Source organism: Natator depressus, chromosome 7, assembly GCF_965152275.1.
Source record: "Natator depressus isolate rNatDep1 chromosome 7, rNatDep2.hap1, whole genome shotgun sequence".
NCBI classification, from domain to species: domain Eukaryota; kingdom Metazoa; phylum Chordata; order Testudines; family Cheloniidae; genus Natator; species Natator depressus.
Window position 1 is genome coordinate 25453655 of NC_134240.1, and position 24513 is coordinate 25478167.

General features: G+C 41.1%; 1 protein-coding gene across 5 annotated transcripts in view; it reads left to right on the plus strand.

Annotated features, from left to right (window-relative positions):
- ARHGEF3 (Rho guanine nucleotide exchange factor 3) overlaps positions 1-24513 on the plus strand; it is a 317845-nt gene that overhangs the window by 255647 nt on the left and 37685 nt on the right. For 3 of the 5 annotated variants that reach the window (XM_074957735.1, XM_074957739.1, XM_074957736.1), the window contains 2 exons: positions 3030-3137; positions 17741-17911. In XM_074957735.1, the coding sequence (XP_074813836.1) occupies positions 3030-3137; positions 17741-17911 (279 nt within the window). Of the gene's footprint in view, positions 1-1520; positions 2316-3029; positions 3138-17740; positions 17912-24513 lie in introns of those variants that run through there. The other 2 variants (XM_074957737.1, XM_074957738.1) reach the window with 2 other exon arrangements.

The window sequence follows — 24513 nt, forward strand, 5'->3', positions numbered from 1 at the left end:
TTTCCTGGGAATGTTCAAATTAACATGTAAACAATGGCGTCGGCCTGTAAAGAACTGAGTCATGCATGGACATGTGACTTGCCCAGGTGACTGCAAAACTCCATCTTGGAGAGGGGTTTCCACCCACAAGAGAAAAACTATATAAGTCCCTGGAAACCCCTCCATTTTGTCTTCATCGGGCTCAGAAGATAGTCTCTCCACCCCAAAGAGATGCCTGAAAGAAACTGGGACAAAGGACAGTAACTACAGGGGTGTGATTGCTGGACCCAGACTAAGAAAGAGTCTAGTCTGTCAAATAAGCTTACCTGCATTTAGTTTCCTACTGTATTAGGCTTAGACTTGCGTGTTTTTGTTTTATTTTGTTTGGTAATTTACTTTGTTCTGTCATTACTTGGAACCACTTAAATCCTACTTTTTATATTTAATAAAATCACTTTTTACTTAACTAATCCAGAGCAAGTATTAATACCTGGGGGAGGAAACAGCTGTGCATATCTCTCTATCAGTGTTATAGAGGGTGAACAATTTAAGTTTGCCCTGCATAAGCTTTATACAGAGTAAAACAGATTTATTTGGTATTTGGATCCTATTGGGAACTGGGTATCTGGGTGTTGAAGACAGGAGTACTACTTAAGCTGTTTTCAGTTAAGCCTGCAGCTTTTGGGGGACGTGGTTCAGACCTGGGTCTGTGTTTGTAGCAGGCTAGCGTGTCTGGCACAACCAGGCAGGGCACTGAAGTCCCAAGCTGCCAGGGAAAACAGGCTTAGAGGTAGTCTCAGTACATCAGGTGGTAGTCCCAAGGGGGTTTCTGTGACCAAGACTTTTTTTTTCCCTCTTGAGCAATGTCTGAGACTAGTTGATAAAGGAGGGTAATTCAAGTTTCACTCACAGTAGTCCTGAACAAGACACTTAAGAGACACAGTGAAATATGAATTTACTTGCTTTGTAACAAAATTTACCCTCCTTAGGGATTCTCAATGGGTGTCACAATATCATTGCTAAAATGTTAGTATTCATTATTTGTTACACTTTCAATCTCAAAATCTAAATGTGTGTGTGTGATTTGTTAATATGCACAAAGATTAATAGACAGTTCTAACAGATTTTTAATTGGAATTTGATTTTTCTAACTTTCAAGCAGGTTACACTGTGATATAATGTAGGGCCAAATTACATCTCTTTACACCAGAGCTGACTTTGGGCCATTATATCAGAAACATAATTCCAGTTTGATCAAAGACTACATACAGAGCAGCAAAGATGGCAAACCTTGTGGAAAATGGTACAGCAGTAGGGCAGAGGAGAATCCTCTCTCAAGTCCCCTTTGCCTATTTTCTGGGAAGATATATTTGCCTTTTTAGCTGTCCTGATTCCTCAGTCTGCATAGTTCTAAATGCCAGATTCTAGTAGCATTAGAGATAATACGTGCCCAAGTAATTTCTGCTGCTAGGTATACAGTAGCACTCGCTTTGCCTTGGGACTTCAGTGTCCTCTCACTGCAGTGCATTATGATTAATGACAAGCAGTCTTTACGATGGGAAGCTAGTGGATTGGCATTATGAATTTAAAAAATAAACAAAATGGCTGATGACGGAGGTGCCAGTCAGACGAGAATTATAGTCGAAGCTGAAAGACTCCATAGTGTATTCAGTATGCCAGTCGTGCTGCAGTGACGTAAAAAAAATGCTCCTTCAAAAAAGCTGTGTCAAAGAGATGGTTGCTGGAAAGGAAAGAATCTGAACGGCACCTTCACGATGAAGATAAGAATGCAGGCTTTTTTTTATGCTGAAATGATTGTAGCACCACATTCCGTGTGTGGGGAAATTGATTATTTTTTTGTTGTGGGGGGAAGGTTAACGTTCTGGTCCTGCGTTTCACGAGATGTTTATGGAGTTGCAGCTCTGCCTGCTGAGAAATAAATTATTTGCTGGTTCTCATCTTTCTTCTCAGTAGCTGTGCTAATGAAACAGAATATTGCTGACCAGTAATGAAAATCTGGGATTTTTCTAAATACCAGGAAGGATGGGAAATCCCCATCTCTAAAAGGATTTGTACCTCTCTGCAAAAGAATACTATGACATGGTACATTCTCCTAAGGATTTGTCTAGAAAACTGGAGGTAGAGGATGCCTACACAAACTTTATAAACATGGCTGAAAAAGAAAGATGAACTGCTATAGGCTGTACTTAAAATATGATGTCGGATGGGTTTTTTAACTTCACTTAGAAGGTTTGGCTCTTTCTCTGTCAAAAGTAGCCTTTTGCACGTGCTGTTCAAGATCCATTAAATGTCAGATGGAGGTTAGCAAGCCAAGGGTAACTTCTGTTTTTACATATTTGTAATCTTTCCTTGTATTGCACTTGTTTATATTTTCATTTTTATATGCAAAACAAATGGAATATTATACTTCACAAAAAGCAGGCATTCTAGAGGTTAAAAAGTGTGTGAGTGAAGAAAAGTATTCGTTTTTACAGTAGATTTTTTTTGTTAAAGTTTTTTATTTCATTTAAATATATACTGTGTGTACACATCTATATGTATATTTGCATGTAAATATGAACACATGACACTGTTTTTTATTTAATTTGTACTTTTTCGAATAAAATGCAGAACTACATACTTACAATGACAGAGCAAAAACAAGGGGGTTGGAATTTTTTGTATTTGTACATGTTCCCTTCAATGACAAGGTCATCATAATATGCATTAACTGCAGAGCACTTTTCAGTTTGAGGGGCATTCCCCGCAAACAAACCATTTTAGAAGGATGCTATATCTGGAGAGAGCTTTTTTTGTGCCTTTTTGTCTTTCCCACTTATGCTACTACTACTGCTTACTACATGATATTTCAGCCATTGCACAGATCTGTATGCACCAAGCAAGGGTAATCTGTCATTGCCAGCATTATACACTGGAATTATTTGTCTATATTGCTCACGTTAGAAAATTAACAAAACTAGCATAAATGTTTTTCTAATGACTTTTGTGTCTCCCCCCCCCTTTTTTTTTTTCTTCTCTTTAAACTACAGGAGCCTAGTAACAAACGGGTCAAGCCTCTTTCTAGAGTTACATCACTAGCAAGCCTCATTCCTCCTGTACGGGCAACCCCATTAAAGCGGTTCAGTCAAACCCTTCAGGTAAAGATGATGATATATTTCTGTGTTTAATGTTCAGATCTGCATTTCAATAAGAGAAGCACAGGTATGGTATGACATGCTCTTAGGGGTTGTGCTTTTCAAAATTTATTTTGTATATGTATGCATATCTGAGTATCTCCCATATCTTTAAGGAAAAAATGAAAAACTTATTTCTCCCAACATAAAAAGGTGAAGTTGTCATGGAGAGTGTAAACCTCAGTAGTGGCACGTGAAAGTGCTCTGGTGCTGTTACAACTGTCATTCACCACCATAATAATCTTTCTGTCATAGAATGCTTATGTTTCTTGTGAAATCTTTAAGAAACAAACTGAAACTATATATCCATTCTTGATATGACAGAGATAAGGAAACCAGTATAAAAATATGTGCATAGCCCAGTTGCCTGAGAAGGTATGTTTAATATATAGATTCATAGATATTTAGGTCAGAAGGGACCATTATGATCATCTAGTCTGACCTCCTGCACAACGCAGGCCACAGAATTTCACCCACCACTCCTGTGAAAAACCTCTCACCTATGTCTGAGCTTTTGAAGTCCTCAAATTGTGGTTTAAAGACTTCAAGGAGCAGAGAATCCTCCAGCAAGTGACCTGTGCCCCATGCTACAGAGGAAGGCGAAAAACCTCCAGGGCCTCTTCCAATCTGCCCTGGAGGAAAATTCCTTCCCGACCCCAGATATGGCGATCAGCTAAACCCTGAGCATATGGGCAAGATTCACCAGCCAGATACTACAGAAAATTCTTTCCTGGGTAACTCAGATCCCACCCCATCTAATATCCCATCACAGGCCATTGGGCCTATTTACCATGAATATTTAATTACCAAAACCATGTTATCCCATCATACCATCTCCTCCATAAACTTATCGAGTTTAATCTTAAAGCCAGATAGATCTTTTGCCCCCACTGCTTCCCTTGGAAGGCTATTCCAAAACTTCACTCCTCTGATGGTTAGAAACCTTCGTCTAATTTCAAGTTTAAACTTCCTGGTGGCCAGTTTATATCCATTTGTTCTTGTGTCCACATATATCTTTGACTTTTGAAGGTGTGAGTTTTATGGATATATTTAAAAGGGTGCCATATGGGGTACCTTTGACATACTTTTAAAATGACATTTTAAAGTGGAGCAGTACAGTTTAAGATAATCCATGACCAATGAGCCAGGAAACTGAAAAACTCAAATCCCTCCCTCTCAAGACAACTCTCCACCCTTGCAGCTCTTCATCATATTGAAATGACTGGGGAAAAAAAGATAAGCTTTGCCATAGAATATTAGTATTTTTAGCTTATATGCAAAAACAAACACCACCCCAACCAAACCTATGGAATATCTATTAGAGCTGGTAGGAAAATTTTGAGTTTGGAATTTTAATGAAAGATAAATTTTCCATTAATTTATTTGCTGTGTGTGTGTGTGTGTGTGTGTGTGTGTGTGTACGTACTGGGTGGGTGTGTTTTTTTTAAGTCCCCCTGCATGTAATACTGCTGAATCCTCACTATTAAGAGTGAGCTTTGACCTCCAGTGGACAAAGAGTCTGGCGATCAGATGGAAAATGGAGCCTTGAGCCAACATTCAAAGCATATGTCAAAGCTGACTATGATTTTAAATAATTAAAAAGCAATCAAATAATGACAGGTTTCAGAGTAGCAGCCGTGTTAGTCTGTATTCGCAAAAAGAAAAGGAGTACTTGTGGCAGCTTAGAGACTAACCAATTTATTTGAGCATAAGCTTTCGTGAGCTACAGCTCACTTCACCGGATGCATTCAGTGGAAAATACAGTGAGGAGATTTATATACACAGAGAACATGAAACAATGGGTGTTACCATACACACTGTAAAGAGAGTGATCACTTAAGATGAGCTAATACCAGCAGGAGAGCGGGGGGCGGTGGGGGGAAACCTTCTGTAGTGATGATCAAGGTGGGCCATTTCCAGCAGTTGACAAGAACGTCTGAGGAACAGTGGGGTGGGGGGGAAATAAACATGGGGAAATAGCTTTACTTTGTGTAATGACCCATCCACTCCCAGTCTCTATTCAAGCCTAAGTTAATTGTATCCAGTTTGCAAATTAATTCCAATTCAGCAGTCTCTCATTGGAGTCTGTTTTTGAAGTTTTTTTGTTGAAGAATTGTCACTTTTAGGTCTCTAATCGAGTGACCAGGAATAGAAATAGCGGTCCGTAGGTTTCCTACGTACATGCCTCCAGCTTTCACCCAGATCACACCACACGATCCATTGTCTACAGCCAAGTTCTACGATACAACCGCATTTGCTCCAACCCCTCAGACAGAGACAAACACCTACAAGATTTCTATCAAGCATTCTTACAACTACAATACCCACCTGCTGAAGTGAAGAAACAGACTGACAGAGCCAGAAGAGTACCCAGAAGTCACCTACGACAGGACAGGCCCAACAAAGAAAATAACAGAACGCCACTAGCCATCACCTTCAGCCCCCAACTAAAACCTCTCCAACGCATCATCAAAGATCTACAACCTATCCTGAAGGACGACCCATCACTCTCACAGATCTTGGGAGACGGGCCAGTCCTTGCATACAGACAGCCCCCCAACCTGAAGCAAATACTCACCAGCAACCACACACCACGCAACAGAACCACTAGCCCAGGAACCTATCCTTGTAACAAAGCCCGTTGCCAACTGTGTCCACATACCTGCTCAGGGGACACCATCATAGGGCCTAATCGCATCAGCCACACTATCAGAGGCTCGTTCACCTGCACATCTACCAATGTGATATATGCCATCATGTGCCAGCAATGTCCCTCTGCCATGTACATTGGTCAAACTGGACAGTCTCTACGTAAAAGAATAAATGGACACAAATCAGACGTCAAGAATTATAACATTCAAAAACCAGTCGGAGAACACTTCAATCTCTCTGGTCACTCGATTAGAGGCCTAAAAGTGACAATTCTTCAACAAAAAAACTTAAAAACTGACTCCCACGAGAGACTGCGGAATTGGAATTAATTTGCAAACTGGATACAGTTAACTTAGGCTTGAATAGAGACTGGGAGTGGATGGGTCATTACACAAAGTAAAACTATTTCCCCATGTTTATTTCCCCCCCACCCCACTGTTCCTCAGACGTTCTTGTCAACTGCTGGAAATGGCCCACCTTGATTATCACTACAAAAGGTTTCCCCCCACCGCCCCCCGCTCTTCTGCTGGTATTAGCTCATCTTAAGTGATCACTCTCTTTACAGTGTGTATGGTAACACCCATTGTTTCATGTTCTCTGTGTATATAAATCTCCCCACTGTATTTTCCACTGAATGCATCCGGTGAAGTGAGCTGTCGCTCACGAAAGCTTATGCTCAAATAAATTGGTTAGTCTCTAAGGTGCCACAAGTACTCCTTTTTCTTTTTGCAATCAAATAATGCAATTCAAATTTACATTTTATTCTGAAGATATTCTGCTTTGTTTGTAGGTCTCTCAAACTTACATGTGCACAATATAGAATATGAGATCCTTGGAGACTCATGTAGGACTGGATCCTACAAAATATTATATGTCTCATGCAAGAGGCTGAGTACCTTAATTCTCAGTGACTTCAGGAGGAGCTGAGGCAATTGAGCACCTCATAGTGGGCATTCAGTACTTTGCAGGATTGTGCCATTTCCCCCCACTAAAATAGTAGGTGTTTGAGAAAGTACACTTAAAATCTACAGTGAGCTTTATAGAGCAAGGTTAAGCTCTCTGAAGAGTGAGAATGAATAAAATATCTCTGTTTTAGTAAGAAATAATATCTGTTCAAAAAGGTAACTTAATCATGACTCTACTGCAGCTATGACTTAGTTTTATTTTTCCTTTCCAAAATTATTATTATTTCTACACTGGAGGCTCTTCTGACAAATACTTAAACAGAGTAAAAAGCCATGAAAAATATATTTTTCTGCAGCAATAGTTTTATGTAGGAAGCAGAGATGCCAGCATTTGGTTAGCAGTGTACCTCTGGTATTCCTTAAATATGTTGTTGAAAGTGCATACCTCTGCATACAGAAGCAACCTTTATGGACATGGGGGGAAAGGCAAGATGTTTGATCCAGTAGGTGTACTGTAGTGTGACTAGAGCAGAGGTGCCTGTAGTCCCTTGTTGGACATATAAATCTCTTCCACAGGCTGCTTCTAAGAAAAATTTGGTCTGATTCTGAAAGAAGGGCTACATTAGTTCCAGTTATCAAGAGCATGGAAAGTGAATTAGGTTTTGGCAAGATTTTATTTCTGAGCCTGGCACTTCCCTTTTCAGAGCCTTTAACAGCTGTTGTGCTCATTTAAGTACTCATACGATCAGTTCCATGGGGGCTGCATTTGAGACAGACTTGTGCTATATAATACAGACTTCAAAAGATAAATTTTGTTTTAATGAATATATATGCAGCTTCAGTTGATTTTAGTTTGAGTTGTGTGCATGTATTTGATGACAGATCTTGACAAAGCTGTACAGGTTTTTGTGTTATGGTCTTACCACTGGGGGGGGAAAAATCTTTAACTATTTATTTTACATTGGTTTTAAAAAAATAACTTGGCAGTAGATTAAAATATAAGAAGATTGAGGGATGCAGTTATTCAAACCACCTTACCTAAGGAACTACATGGTTTGAAGGATCTGTAAAGGGGCATGGAGCTTTTTATTCTCCAGGCAATAGATCTAAGTCCATCTCAGGTCATTGTATCTGGAATATATATTATTTATTTGGCTGAGCACTGTCTCTTGCAAAAAGAGCTGGGATTACTAAATCCATTTCCTAGTGATAGGTGGCATCCATGCAAAATCACTTTCACAGTTGGTCCTAAAAACCTCTTTATTAGCAGTTTCAGGTGAGGCCAACAACAGAATGAGCAAGAAGAGTACTTTCTCACAGTCCCTTAGGAAACTGTTTAGAGGCACATAGGCGAATTGATGTCAGGAAACTTGCACTGCCATTGCTATACATGTTCTGTTCAACCATATGGGATATTATTAATCTCTAGGGTTGTCAATTAAAAACAACACCCAAATCCTCTGATGCCCATATGTGAAGTGAAGTGACTGCCACTCCACTCTAGAGCGATATTCTCTTCACTGTATTTTTTTTTTTTAATTTCTAGTCTTTGAGTGTTTAAGTACACCATTAGGGTGTATTCAAGATGTTGAGGTTTTCCACATGGCAGTAGCATCAGTATATTGTAGCTAGATTGCTAGTGTACCTCAGTCCAGAAGGATTTTTTTTTTGTACAATTTAACAATGGATTCTTTGCCTTAATAACGCGATGAAAACTACCACCAACAAAGAACTCTGAAAACACAGACCACTGCAACTGTTACTATAAAAGTTTAGAAAAATGTTGAATTTCCTATGTAAATGTTTAACAAAAGTTTCATATGCAGTCCTTTTTGAAAGGAAGAAATATGTAAAAGGAGAGAAAATCCATAGGGTATGACTTCCCCAGCTCCAAATGTGAAATTTCCATTTATATTAATGGATTTTCCACATGCATATTCAGGGAGAACATGCTCTAAGTCTGAGGACAGGATAGTGCTGCTTTTTAGATGTATTCTTAGCTACTCCACAAATTTTTGGTATTTTAATAGAGAGATTTGATTGTTTATTTCTCAATATTATTATTATTTTGCAAATGGTTTATCAGCATTTTCCACAAAGGAAGCATGTAGTAATTAGTTTAATTCTTTTTCCTGACTACTCATATCTGTGTGTTTCTGCTTCCTACAGCAGAGTAGACTGGATGATGATAAAAATACAGCATTGGTTTCATTTTGACCATACTAGGTACCATTTTTGTACACCAGCAGAGTACTCAGTACTCATCTACTGGATGGATAAATGTATCATTTGACACAAATTTATCCCTTTGACACAAATCTTTATCCCTTCAATCTAGACTAACTACAATGACTGCAGAGATTTATTTATTTCACCTTCTTTTAATCCCATTCACAGCTCTGTCCTTCACTTTACAAACTGGGAAAGAGATCAAATAGTACTCAAACATAACTTTAACTAGCACTGAGGACAGAGGTTAACTCTGTCTCGCTTCCACTGCAACTTGTTACTTTATCAATCATTGACTCATAGAATATCAGGGTTGGAAGGAACCTCAGGAGGTCATCCAGTCCAATCCCTTGCTCAAAGCAGGACCAGTCCCCAACTAAATCATCCCACCTGGGGCTTTGTCAAGCCTGACCTTAATAACCTCCAAGGAAGGAGATTCCACCACCTCCCTAGGTAACCCATTCCAGTGCTTCACCGCCCTCCTAGTGAAATAGTTTTTCCTAATATCCAACCTAAACTTCCCCCATTGCAACTTGAGACCATTACTCCTTGTTCTGTCATCTGCTACCACTGAGAACAGTCTTGATCCATCCTCTTTGGAACCCCCTTTCAGGTGGTTGAAAGCAGCTATCAAATCCCCTTCATTCTTCTCTTCTGCAGACTAAATAGTCCGAGTTCCCTCATCCTCTCCTCATAAGTCATGTGCTCCAGTCCCCTAATCATTTTTGTTGCCCTCCGCTAGACTCTTTCCAATTTTTCCACATCCTTCTTGTAGTGTGGGGCCCAAAACTGGACCCAGAGGAGAATGATCACGTCCCTTGATCTGCTGGCAATGCCCCTACTTATACCACCCAAAATGCCATTGGCCGCCTTGGCAACAAGGGCACGCTGTTGACTCATATCCACCTTCTTGTCCACTGTAACCCCTAGGTCCTTTTCTGCAGAACTGCTGCCGAGCCATTCGGTCCCTAGTCTCTAGCGGTGCATGGGATTCTTCCATCCTAAGTGCAGGACTCTGCACTTGTCCTTGTTGAACCTCATCAGATTTCTTTTGGCCCAATCCTCTAATTTGTCTGTGTTCCTCTGTATCCTATCCCTACCCTCCAGCGTATCTACCACTCCTCCCAGTTCAGTGTCCTCTGCAAACTTGCTGAGGGTGCAATCCACACCATCCTCCAGATCATTTATGAAGATATTGAACAAAACCAGCCCCAGGACCGACCTTTGGGGCACTCCGCTTGATAGCGGCTGCCAACTAGACATGGAGCCATTGATCACAACCCGTTGAGCCTGACGATAGAGCCAACTTTCTATCCAATTTATAGTCGACTCATCCAGCCCATACTACTTTAACTTGCTGGCAAGAATACTGTGGGAGATCATATCAAAAGCTTTGCTAAAGTCAAGGAATAACACGTCCACTGCTTTCCCCTCATCCACAGAGCCAGTTATCTCATCAGAGAAGGAAATTAGGTTAGTCAGGCATGACTTGCTCTTGGTGAATTCATGCTGACTGTTCCTGATCACTTTCCTCTCCTCCAAGTGCTTCAAAATGGATTCCTTGAGGACCTGCTCCATGATTTTTCCAGGGATTGAGGTGAGGCTGACTGGCCTGTAGTTCCATGGATCCTCCTCCTTCCCTTTTTTAAAGATGGGCACTACATTAGCCTTTTTCCAGTCTTCCAGGATCTCCCCTGATTTGCCATGAGTTTTCAAAGATAATGGCCAATGGCTCTGCAATCTCATCCACCAACTCCTTTAGCACCCTCGGATGCAGTGCACCCGGCACCATGGACTTGTGCTCGTCCAGCTTTTCTAAATAGTCCACTTCTTTCTTCACTTTTCTAGGGGCCCGGTCACCTCCTCCCCATACTGTGCTGCTCAGTGCAGTAGTCTGGGAGCTGACCTTGTTCGTGAAGACTAAGGCAAAAAAAGCATTGAGTACATTAGTTTTTTGCACATCTTCTCTCACTAGGTTGCCTCCCCCATTCAGTAACGGGCCCACACTTTCCTTGACTTTCTTCTTGTTGCTAACATACCTGTAGAAACCCTTCTTGTTACTCTTAACATCCCTTGCTAGTTGCAACTCCAATTGTGATTTGGCCTTCCTGATTTCACTCCTGCATGCCTGAGCAATATTTTTATACTCCTCCCTGGTCATTTGTCCAAGCTTCCATTTCTTGTAAGCTTCTTTTTTGTGTTTAAGATCAGCAAGGATTTCACTGTTAAGCCAAGCTGGTCACCTGCCATATTTATTATTCTTTCTGAACATCAGGGTGGTTTGTTCCTGCAACCTCAATAAGGATTCTTTAAAATAGTGCCAGCTCTCCTAGACTCCTTTCCCCCTCATGTTATTCTCCTAGGGGATCCTGCCCATCAGTTCCCTGAGGGAGTCAAAGTCTGCTTTTCTGAAGTCCAGGATCCGTATTCTGCTGCTCTCCTTTCTTCCTGTGCATCTTACTGTGCATACAAATCAGATATCGGGATCCTGAACTCGACCATCTCATGGTCACAGCCTCCCAGGTTCCCATCCACTTTTTGCTTCCCCTGCTAATTCTTCCCTGTTTGTGAGCAGCAGGTTAAGGAGAGCTCTGCCCCTAGTTGGTTCCTCCAGCACTTGTACCAGGAAATTGTCCCCTACACTTTCCAAAAACTTCCTGGATTGTCTGTGCACTGCTGTATTGCTCTTCCAGCATATATTGGAGTGATGGAAGTCCCCCATGAGAACCAGGGCCTGTGATCTAGCAACTTCTGTTAGTTGCCTGAAGAAAGCCTCGTCCACCTCATCCCCCTGGTCTGGTGGTCTTTAGCAGACTCCCACCACGACATCACCCTTATTGCTCACACTTCTGAACTTAATCCAGAGACTCTCAGGTTTTTCTGCAGTTTCATACTGGAGCTCTGAGAAATCATACTGCTCTCTTACACACAATGCAACTCCCCCACCTTTTCTGCCCTGCCTATTCTTCCTGAATAGTTTATATCCATCCAGGATCAATATATCCTGATTCAATATGCATGTAAAATTATGAAGCTAAATAGGGGCTCTGAATGATTCTTATCTATCTTGAGACACCGAGACAGTTCCTCAAGATGCGTGAAGGGAAATCTCTGCTTGCTTTTTTTTTTTAAAAAAAAAGATCCCAACGTTGGGATTTTGATCTAGAGAGTGCAGAAAACCATTTACTATATGATAAATTCAGATCATAGACGGTTTCAGTTTCAAGATCTAACATCAGCACTTCTATTAAACCCTTTTAAAGTTCACAGACATTTTGTCTGAGAAAGTTGCTCCAGTCACATAAGTAGGGTCAACAGAAATTTAGGGTTAGCTTTAGTAAAAACACCAATTCCTTATTATTAAGGCTAAGTGTGTGTCACAGATATTTTTAGTAAAAGTCATGGACAAGTCACTGGAAATAAACAAAAATTCACAACAGCCTGTGACCTGTCTTTGACTTTCACTAAAAAATATCCCTGACAAAATGTGGGTTCAGCATCCACTGCTGCTGGGGCTCCGGGGTACCGCACCATGAGGTGCGTGGGAGCTCCAGGGTTCCCCTGCCCTTGTGGCTGGGCTGTTGCGGGGTCCCCGGGCAGTTGGTAGCTGGAGGGTTGCCTGGCTGTGGCTGCAGCTGCGGCTGGGCAGCTGCACGGGGTCCCCTTGCCAGGTTGGGGGCTGGGAGCTGCAAGGGCAAGGCTGGTTGGGAGCTCTAGCCCCAGGGCAGAAAATGTCATGGAGGTCAATGGAAGTCATGGATTTCATGACCTCCATGACGTAATTGTAGCCTTACTTATTATTAATATGAAACTAATTGGACTTTGGACTGAAATCTCCAGAGCTACCACTCCCTAGTGGAGATACCAGTTGAATACTTAAATTTGGTTCTTACTGGTTCCAGTAAGCCACTGTGGTTTTGGAACAGGGTAGCAGGTCTTCAGGACTGCTGGTTCCCTCTACAGTGTCTACTGTTCCTCCCCACACTAGACAACAGAGGCTCACAGAAAAAGCTTGAAAAATTCTAACATTCTACTGAAATTTACATTAGTACTACTAGTTAGTGTAAAGGTGGATTACCCTCTGCATCCCAGTGCTTAGCTTGTTTTTAAACTAATTCTGCACAGGTACAAATAATGTTATGAATTGATTATATGAATCTTTACACTTTTCACTATGAGGATAAATCCTGTCTTTAGCACGCAGCCTGAGTAAAGGAGCTGTGCACTGGGAGAGGAATGGATGGAAGAAATACACTACTCTGCATTATGGAATGGCAGTAAAGCCACTCTTCCAGGCTGCAGTAGACCTGATGGTTGGTGAATTGTGGATCCAATAGCCCTACCTCTGTTTCTCCTTTGACCAGACAATTTGCATATGCAAATATCTGATTTGCATGCACAGTCTCAATTATGGCAAGTACAAATTAGGCATGTAATATACTTGAATTTTTAAATAAAGAAAGCCTAGCACCTGATCCTCAAAGTTTTGCAACACGGATGTAAATATTTTTTAATAATCCAATTAAAACTCAGTCTTTTCACAGAAAGATCTCATGGGATTATTTTTGCTTATTTTTTTTTTATACAGGAACCAGAGTTAACTGTAAAGACAAGACCTCTATTTCTACAGTATGTCCTCTGACACGTGGAAAAATTATATTGTATTTACCAATGTTAAGGAAGGCATTGACTGTTATGTACTTTACTGAGGTCTTGCTGAGGGGAAATTCAGCTATTGAAATTCAGCTAACCATTGAATGTGCTTCCTTCAACTGAGAAACAAGAGTAACATTTACTGTTAAAACTGCTCTTACTCAAGGCAAAAGAAAGGTGATTATGCTATATAAAATAGTGCTTAAAACCACAAGAAAAAGATATAGTCTTTAAACAACTTGGAGTATTTCAGGCACTCTAGAGGTAGGATATGAAAAAGAAAATCCATAGAATTGTCATTGTCGTAGTGTTATTAATAAGGGGTCTGTTGAAAATAAGCAATGTTAAGGACTCAAGATATCAATTTTTAGTTTGGACTCTTGTTGAAAAAGTGAAACTTGTTTTGCATTTTGTCAAAACATTTAATTAAAAATCAGGCAAATGGAACATTTAACTTTCAAATGTGACTTCAGGCAGATTCTTCGGTGGTTGCTATGAGGTTTAGGGTCAGCTATTCCACTGATCTAGAGATAGCGGTCACATATCATCTAGACTTGGTTGTTCCAAAAATAGTATATGGTAAATTATATAAAATTTGAAAGATAACATTCCTTGGTATGACAACAGGCTAACACAGGTTGGGTTTAACATGTCATATTTAAATGCTAAGAAGTAAGGCAGTGCTAAAGGTTTGGAAAGAATGACCCATCAGAAATACTTAAAGGATATGAACCTTAAGCTAAACGTTGTTGATGATTACATTGCTCCCCCTATCATCCCAACTATTAACACATTTCCTTCTTTTCAGGTGTACATCCATTTCACACACTTCTGTGTGTGACTTCATAGGGGCTTCCTATCTCTAAAGATATAACTGAAAAAAACATTGTGCGTGCCAACTGAAGGGCTTCTTTGTGTATGAAAATGCCTTTGGGTAGGAGGGGTATTAATTCTATCAAATGGAAGCCACAACCATTAGTTTCATTTGAATTAGAGCTGTCAAGTGATTAAAAAATATTAACCATGATTAATTGCAGTGTTAAACAATAAGAGAATACTATTTAAATATTTTGGATGTCTTTTACATTTTCAAATATACTGATTTCAATTACAACACAGAATACGAAGTGTACAGTGCTTTATTTTTGATTAAAAGTATTTGCACTGTAAAAAAACAAAATAAATAGTATTTTCAATTCACCTAATACAAGTACCATAGTGCAATCTCTTTATCATGAAAGTTGAATTTACAAATGTAGAATTATGTAAAAAAACAAAAACAAAAGCCTGCAAATGTAAAATTTCAGAGCCTCCAAGTCCACTCAGTCCCACTTCTTGTTCAGCCAATCGCGAAGACAAACAAGTTTGTTTACATTTGCAGAAGATAATGCTGCCCGCTTCTTGTTTACAGTGTCACCAGAAAGTGAGAACAGGCATTTGCATGACACTTTGTAGCTGGCATTGCAAGATATTTACATGCCAGATGCGCTAAAGATTCATATGTCTCTTCATGCTTCAACCACCATTCCAGGGGACATGGATCCTGATGACGGGTTCTGCTCGATAACAATCCAAAGCAGTGCTCACCGACGTGTGTTCATTTTCATTGTCTGAGTCAGTTGCCACCAGCAGAAGGTTGATTTTCTTTTATGGTGGTTCGAGTTCTGTAGTTTCCGCATTGGAGTGTTGCTCTTTTAAGAGTTCTGAAAGCATGCTCCACACCTCGTCCCTCTCAGATTTTGGAAGGCACTTCAGATTCTTAAACCTTGGGTCTAGTGCTGTAGCTGTCTTTGCGTTTTGTTAGATCTGTAGTGAAAGTGTTCTTAAAATGAAAATGTGCTGGGTCATCATCTGAGACTGCTATAACTTGAAATACATGGCAGAATGCGGGTAAAACAGAGCAGGGGACATGCAATTCTCCTCCAAGGAGTTCAGTCAGAAATTTAATTAATACCTTATTTTTTTAACAAGCATCATCAGCATGGAAGCATGTCCTCTGGAATGGTGGCCAAAGCATGAAGGGGTACACGAATGTTTAGCATAACTGGCATGTAAATACCTTTCAATGCCGGCTACAAAAGTGTCATGCAAATGCCTGTTCTCACTTTCTGGTGATGATGTAAATAAGAAGAGGGCAGCATTATCTCCTGCAAATGTAAACAAACTTGTTTGTCTTCGCGATTGGCTGAACAAGAAGTAGGACTGAGTGGACTTGTGCGCTCTGAAATTTTACGTTTGTTTTGTTTTTAAGTGCATCTATGTTACAAAAAAAAAATCTACATTTGTAAGTTGCACTGTCACAACAAAGAGATTGCACTGCAGTACTTGTGTGAGGTGAATTGAAAAACACTATCATTTTTACAGTGCAAGTATTTGTAATAAAAGATAATATACACTTTTTCAGTTACAACACAGAATAAAATATATATGAAAATGTAGAAAAACATCCAAAATATTTAATAAATTTCAATTAGTATTCTATTGTTTAACAGTGTGATTAATTGCGATTAATTTTTTTAATCGTGATTATTTTTTGAGTTAATCATGTGAGTTTACTGTGATTAATCGACAGCCCTAATTTGAATGAATTTTTCAGTAACTTTCTTTTTGCCACTCTTGTAACTAATTTAAAACATGCAAGCTGTAAATACGTTATCTTATTAATGACTCTACTTCATGTTTTAACCTCCTTAGTGCCTGTGACCAGCATCTCTCATTGCTGTGCAATGATGAATGTACAGTGGTTATTAGTGTTGTGAAATTCTAACTCCCAGACCCATGTATTCATTTAAAGTTTATTTTGTGTGGGTGTGTTTTTTTTTTTTAAGTATTGAATCCTGTTTATGGACATACCTAGAATAGTGCAGACAACCATTGTGCAGACTCCTCCATAGTCTGTTCTGTGTAGGTCAGGGCAAATAACAGGCAAATGAACAGGGCAAATAAACTAGGATTGAGGACATCTTTCCCTGGGCAATTAAAGTTAGTCTGTTGTACTGTGGCATTTTGTCAGGCTTTATTCCCTCTAGTTGCCTCAGTGTCTGTTAAATTATTGCACCTCAGAACTGCACCTTCCCTGAGCAGAAGGAAACTTGTGCTGTTGAATAGGATGGATTTTAACCAATAGATTCATCATGCTGAGGACTACAGGTTGGATTTAAAGAAGATATAAAACAGTGAAAGATGAATTTATCCACTTCATGTTGATACCCTGACCATGTATTCATATTGTAATACCTGAATTTTTCTTCCAAAATATGTAGTATGATTTCTTCTCTAAATCTTTAAAACGATAAACTAAATATAACTGAACAATTTATTTAGCAAATATTGTACTTTACTTCCTTTTATAAGATAGTATCCAAGTTACACTAGTTGCCAGTTTTACCCCAGCGTATCAAATCTGAGCCTAGCCCTTTTGTATTCAATACCAGTTAACTGCTTTAATCGCAAAAATGAACAAAATACTGTCGTCTTAGTTGTGGGAATGGAAGCGAGGAGGAAAGACAGAGACTCCTGCAACATTTAGAAAAAATGTCATTTGCATAAAATGAAGTTATAGAATTATTCAACCTAATAAAAATATCAGACATTAGGCCTGCCCTACAACTGCTGAATCGGTATCTAAAATTATTGCATGAGTATGCAGATCTGGGCTGATGGATATGGCTCAATTACAACTCTTTAGGTATTTATTGAATAGATATATAATTTTATTTCTTTAGGACCTTGATCTATTTTACTTACAAGTTACATTGATATATTGTACCAATATGCCACTATTGCAGCAGTTCATTTTGACTGGAAATGATCTGGATCTGCATAGAATGTACACATTAGTCCTATACACACTGAGGATAGAGAGCAGATATATGCCACTGCAGGAAGGAGGTTATTGAACTATAGATGGGCCAGAAACATGCTTTCACATGCCATTTCTTATGTTTCTAGTACTATAATTAAAAGGTGGTAGTGCCAATATCCTTGAAAAATTGGAATTAATAGTTACATAAACCATTTGATTGCAAAAATATGCAACTTTTTCTTGTAAATATATTTCTTGTTTTGGGGAATCTGAAATGAAATGTGAGCAAACTGATCTCTCTAACATTTGTCTTTTCTTCTTAGCGTTCTATCAGTTTCCGTAGTGACAGTCGCCCTGATCTGTTTACCCCACGACCGTGGTCTCGAAATACACCCCCTGCTAGCACAAAAAGGAGGGACAGCAAGCTGTGGAGTGAGACCTTTGATGTTTGTGTCAATCAGATGCTTACATCCAAAGAAATCAAGCGTCAAGAGGTACTATTATTTCTATCCTTCTAAATGTTTGACAGTTTTGTCTAAAGCAGTGGTTCTCAAACTCCTTACTAAGGCAATTCACCAACTGCATTTTGTCTCTTTGCAATCCTCCATTACATATATGCACCCTCTGCTCCAACATCACAACCCTCATCCCATCCTGGCCCGGTGTGTAGGGGAGGCCCGGGGGTTGGAGAACGAGCCCAGTCCACACTTGCCTACAGTGGCGGCTCCTCTCCTGCAGGGCTGGACACAGCTCCCCACTTTGGGAGTTGTGAATTGGCACATGTGGTTGCAATGCCATTCAGGTTTGGTCTGGCTGCCCCTCCATCACGATGCAGTACTGTGCAGCACTGTGGCTCTGAATGCCCCAGCTCCAGCCCAGTAGGATCTGAGCCGCCACTAAAATGTGGGGTGGCCTCACTCTCCAACATCCCTCCCTCTGGGAGCTCCCCTGTATGTTTGTTTTTGCCAGGAAAATATATCCCTGGATTTGACAACCCATCTAGAACCTTTCTGTGACTCACTGATGGGTTGGGATCCATCATTTGGGAAACACTGGTCTAAAGCATGGAATTCAAGGATGATAGTAAATTAGTAAACATTAGCTCAGCACTGAAATTACAGGGTAAAATCCTGGCTCTACTATGGAGAATTTTTCCATTGAACTCAATGGAACAAGATTCTACCTATGGTCTTTATAATGAAACTATACTAGGTGTGTGTATTTTTTTTTTTTAAGAACAAAGTTGCAATAATTCCTGTATAGTAACATTGATATTTGAAATTAAAATTGTTTGTGTAGGTGTGCATGTTTGGGGGGTGGTGGTGGTGGTAGTTTTATCTGTACTACCATAGTACCCACAGACTGCAATCAGAATAATGTACACGCTAGGTACTGTGTGCACACAGGAAAGCACGATCTCTCTACCAGGGAGCTTTCACTAGAAGGAGTTTACTATACAAATAATATACAGATTAAATCCTATGCTACCAGCACTCCTAGCTATTTTCAAGACACCACCGACTTTCTGAGGAAACAACAATGCATTGGTGATCTTCCTGAAAACACCATCCTGGCCACCATGGATGTAGAAGCTCTTTTTATACCAATATTCCACATGAGGATGGACTACAGGCTGTCAAGAACAGTATCCCTAATGAGGCCACGGCACACCTGGTGGCTGAGCTTTTTGACTTTGTCCTCACCCACAACCAATTCAGATTTGGGGACAACTTATATCTTCAAGTCAGTGACACTATGGGTACCCGCATGGCCCCACAGTATGCCAATATCTTTATGGCGGACTTAGAGCAACGCTTCCTCAGCTCTCATCCCCTAGCGCCCCTCCTCTACTTGCACTACATTGATGACATCTTCATCATATGGACCCATGGGAAGGAGCCCTTGAAGAATTCCACCTGGATTTCAACAATTTCCACCCCACCATCAACCTCAGCCTGTACCAGTCTACCCAAGAGATCCACTTCCTGGACACTACAGTGCAAATAAGTGATGGTCACATAAACACCACCCTTTTCCGGAAACCTAGTGACCGCTATACTTACCTACATGCCTCCAGCTTCCATCCAGGATACATCACACGATCCATTGTCCACAGCCAACCCCTAAGATACAACCGAATTTGCTCCAATCCCTCAGACAGAGACAAACACCTACAAGATCTTTATCAAGCATTCTTGGAACTACAGTACCCACCAGGGGAGGTGAGGAAACAGATGGAAAGAGCGAGATGGGTACCCAGAAATCACCTACTAAAGGACAGGCCCCACAAAGAAAGTAACAGAACACCACTGGCCATCATGGACAGCCCCCAGCTAAAACCTCTCCAGCACATTATCAACGATCTACAACCTATCCTGGAAAACGATCCCTCACTCTCACAGACCTTGGGAGGCAGGCCAGTCCTCGCTTACAGACAGCCCCCCAACCCGAAGCAAATACTCACCAGCAACTACACACCACACCACAGAAACACTAACCCAGGAACCAATCCCTGTAGCAAACCTCATTGCCTACTCTGTCCCCATATCGACTCTAGCGACACCATCAGAGGACCCAACCACATCAGCCACACCATCAGAGGCTCGTTCAGCTGCACATCTACTAACTTATATATGCCCTCATGTGCCAGCAGTGCCCCTCTGCCATGTACATTGGCCAAACTGGACAGTCCCTAAGTAAAAGAATAAATGGACACAAATCGGACATCAGGAATGGTAACATACAAAAGCCAGTTAGAGAAGACTTCAGTTTTCCTGGACATTCTATAACAGATTTGAAAGTAGCTATACTTGAACAAAAAAACTTCAGAAACAGACTTCAAAGATTTCAGCCATGTTAGTCTGTATTCGCAAAAAGAAAAGGAGTACTTGTGGCACCTTAGAGACTGACCAATTTATTTGAGCATAAGCTTTCGTGAGCTACAGCTCACTTCATCGGATGCATAAAGACTTCAAAGAGAAACAGCAGAACTAAAATTCATTTTCAAATTTAACATAATTAATTTGGGCTTGAATAGGGACTGGGAGTGGCTGGCTCATTACAGAAGCAGCTTTGCTTCTCCTGGAATTGACACCTCATCTATTGTTGGGAGTGGACTACATCCACCCTGAACGAATTGGCCCTGTCAACACTGGTTCTCCACTTGTGAGGTAACTCCCTTCTCTTCATGTGTCAGTATATTTGTCTGCATCTGTAACTTTCACTCCGTGCATCTGAAGAAGTGAGGTTTTTACCCACAAAAGCTTATGCTCAAATTAACCTGTTAGTCTTTAAGGTGCCACCAGACTCCTTGTTGTTTTTGTGGATACAGACTAACACAGCTACCCCCCTGATACTTACAATGTTACTCAATTGACCGAGGATCTAAATTGGTCTATGCTGGGTGCAGACCTTGGCACAGAGCCCTCAATTGTAGAAAGTCCTCTGGTGATGTAGAAGAGACTCTTTAGTGTAATGCACCCACAGCCTCCATTGATGGCCTGCAGCCAGAGAGGAACAACCCCAAAGTGGGCATGGCAGTCTGGAGAGGGAAAAGTTGCCAGGACACCCAGGGAAAATGCTGATTCAAGGATGTCACTCTATACAGCCTATGCTGGCTGTGCTCTTATGGCACCCTTCCCAGAAATGAAAGTTGGGCTCTCTAGTCAACAGTGTAGGTGTACATTTCTATGTAAACATATGCATGCACATATATGTGCATATGTAAATTTCTGCTCTTCTCTCAGGGTCAGGAAGGTAATTGTCATGTGTCAGACTGGTTAAACCAGAGCATCAGAGGTTTAGGAGAATATAAACTTCTTGCGGGTGGGGAGGTCCAATTATAGGTTTCTACTAGGTGCCCTCTGCAAATATTTACAAATGAGGCACTGTCTGAAGGGGCCATGAAGAAATGAAGGGAATGCCACTTAGATAACCTTTACAGTACTGATTTTCCCATTGTGGTTCAATGCAAATATGATTTTCAAACTCTGGAACCTCCAGAATTCATAGAATCATAGGGGTTAGAAGGGACCATAAGGGTCATCTATTCTCTCCTGCTGCCACGATGCAGGACTTGTTGTGTGTCTAAACCATCAAAGACAGACGGCTATCCAACTGCTTTTTTAAAACCTCCAGTGAAGGAGCTTCCGTGATTTCCCTAGGCAGTTTGTTCCATTGTCCTACTATTCTTACAGTTAGGAAGTTTTGCCTGAGATTTAATCTAAATCTGCTATGCTGTAGTTTTAACCCATTGCCTTTTGTCCTGCCCTCTGTGGCAAGAGAGAACAATTTTTCTCCATCATTGTTATGGCAGCTTTTCAAGTATTTGAATACCTCCGTCATGCCCCCCCACCCCAATCTCCTCTTTTCCAAACTAAACATACCCAGTTCCTTCAGTCTTTGCTCATTTGCATTCCATCCCTTTGATTATCTTTGTCACTTGCTTCTGGATCCTTTCCAGTTTCTCTCTCACCTTTCTATATAATGGTGATCAAAATTGGACACCATACTGCAGCTGAGGCCTAACCAGTGCCAAGTAGAGCAGTACTATCACCTCCTGTGACTTGCATGCTATGCCTCTGTTAATGCAAACCAAAATTACATTTGCTTTTTTTGTGGCAGCATCACATTGTTGACTTGTGTTGAGGTTGTGATCCACCACAACTCCCAGATCCTTCTGAACAGTGCTGCTGCCAAGCCAGTTATCCTCCATTCTGTATTTGTGCATTTGGTTTTTCTTCCCTAAGTGTAGCACCTTACATTTCTTTGTTAAATTTCATTTTATTGTCTATAGCCCAGTTCTCCAATTTATCAAGATCCCTTTGAATTTTTGCTTTATCCTCTGAAGTGTTTGCAACTGCCCACCCACTCCCAACTCTGTTTCATCTGCAGATTTGATCGGTATGCTCTCTTTCTATATCCAGATCATTAATAAAGATGTTAAATAACACTGGGCCCAAAACAGATCCCTGTGGAACTCCTGTCAATCTGACTTCATTCTATTAATAGTTACTCTTTCTTTGCAGTTGCTTAACCAATTATATATCCACTTAATGGTAGTTCTACCGAGCCCACATTTCTCCAGCTTATTTATGAGACTGTCATGTGGGATTGTGTCAAAACCCTTCGTAAGTCCAGGCATATTGTGTCCACTGCATTCCTCCTGTGCACCAAACCTGTTACCTTGTCAAAGAAGGAAGTCAAGTTGGGTTTGATTTGTTTTTAGTAAATCCATGCTGGTTGCTAGTGATCACCCATTCATCCTCAAGGTATTTGCAAATTGAATGTTTTGTTCATTGCTCTAATAGCTTCCCAGGTATTGAGGTCAGGCTGACTGGTCTATAGTTCCCTAGCTGCTCCTCCCCATCCCCCTTTAAAGATGGGCACTATATTAGGACTTCTCCTGTCATCCAGGAGCTTGCACATACTATTCCCAATGATTCTGAAATTTCTTCTGCTAATTCCTTCAGCACCCTGGGGTGAATAGCGTCAGGGCCCGCTGACTTGAATTTCTTCAGATTAGTTAGAAATGTGTCTAACATTCTTTACCTATCCTGATCTGCATCCCTTCCCTTTTATTGTCTATGATAACTTTGCTAGTGGTCTGGTCACATGTTGTTTTTTGTGTGAAGACTGAAGCAAAGTAGGCATTGAACAGATCTGTCGTCTTATCGTCCATCACCAACTCACCACCTTCATTGAGCAGTGGACCCACACCATCCCTGGTGTGTGTTTTGTTTTTTTTTTTTTTTAATGGGACATATTTGTAGAAACCCCCCTTCTTGATGTCAGTTTGTTGCCAGTTGTAACTCGTTCCTTGCTTTGGCTTTCCTGATTTTGTCCCAACACTCTTGAGCTATTCCCATATATACTGCCTTGGCGATGCCCCTCCGTCCATTTCCTGTATATCCCTTTTGGTTTTTAAAGAGCTAAAAAGCTCCTTGTGCAGCCACATTGGTCTCCATTGGAATAGCTTTAAGTTGAGCCTGTAGTACAGAGGTGGGCAAACTGTGGCCCGTGGGCCTGTCCTGTCCAGCCCCTGAGCTCCTGGCTGGGGTGGCTAGCCCCCGGCCTTTCCCCCCCATCTCTCCAGGCAGCGCTCTCGGGAGTGGGGCTGCGTGCTCCTGCAGAGCAGAGCAGCAGTGTGTGTAGCTCTGGCCAGGCGGCGCAGCTCCCAGACGTGCTGCTCTGAGCAGCATGGTAAGGGGGCTGGGGTTGGATAAGGGGCATTCAGGGGGCAGTTGGATAGGGCGGAGGTTCTGGGGGGGGCAGGGGATGGGGAACAGGGAGGGTTAGATAGGGGATGGGGTCTCAGGGAGCTGTTAGGGGCGGGGGTCAGGGGACAAGGCGGGGGGGTTGGATGGGTCGGGGGTTATGAGGGGGGCAGGCAGGGTGGATGGGGGTGGGAGCTACGCTGTTTGGGGAGGCACAGCCTTCCCTGTCTGGCCCTCCATACAGTTTCACACCCTGATGTGGCCCTCGGGCCAAAAAGTTTGCCCACCCCTGCTCTAGTATTACATCTTTTAGGAACTGCCAGTCCCCTTTGACACCTTTTCTTTTTAATTAGTCTCTCCATGGGACCTTGCCTACTATTGCTCTCAGTTGGTTTAAATCTACCTTTTTCAAGTCCAGTGTCCTTGTTTTGCTGTTTTCATATCCTCCTTTCTTTAGGATCTTGAATTTTATCAGATCATGATCACTTCCTCCCAAGTTCCCAACTACCTTCATGTTTGCAACTAATTTATCCCTTTTTGTCAAAACCAGATCCAAAGTGGATGATCACCTAGTTGTTTCCTCCACTTTCTGAATCAGAAAGTTGTTCCCTACACATGCGAAGAACTTGAAGGACATGTTATGTTTTGCTGTATGTGGTGTGCAAGATGCATTCTGAGTAACTCCTATTGAAGTCAATGGCTAAATTCGTATTGACTCAAGGGTAGCAGAAGCAAGCTCTAATTTAGCATGACTGCTGGATTTCTAAGTTCATTAGCTTTCTATTGAAGGAAATATTTAGTCCATGTGAGGTATTCAAATGAAAGGTGGAAAAAGGAAAATGTTTTAAAACCAAATTTAAACTCTGATTACAGATCGCTTT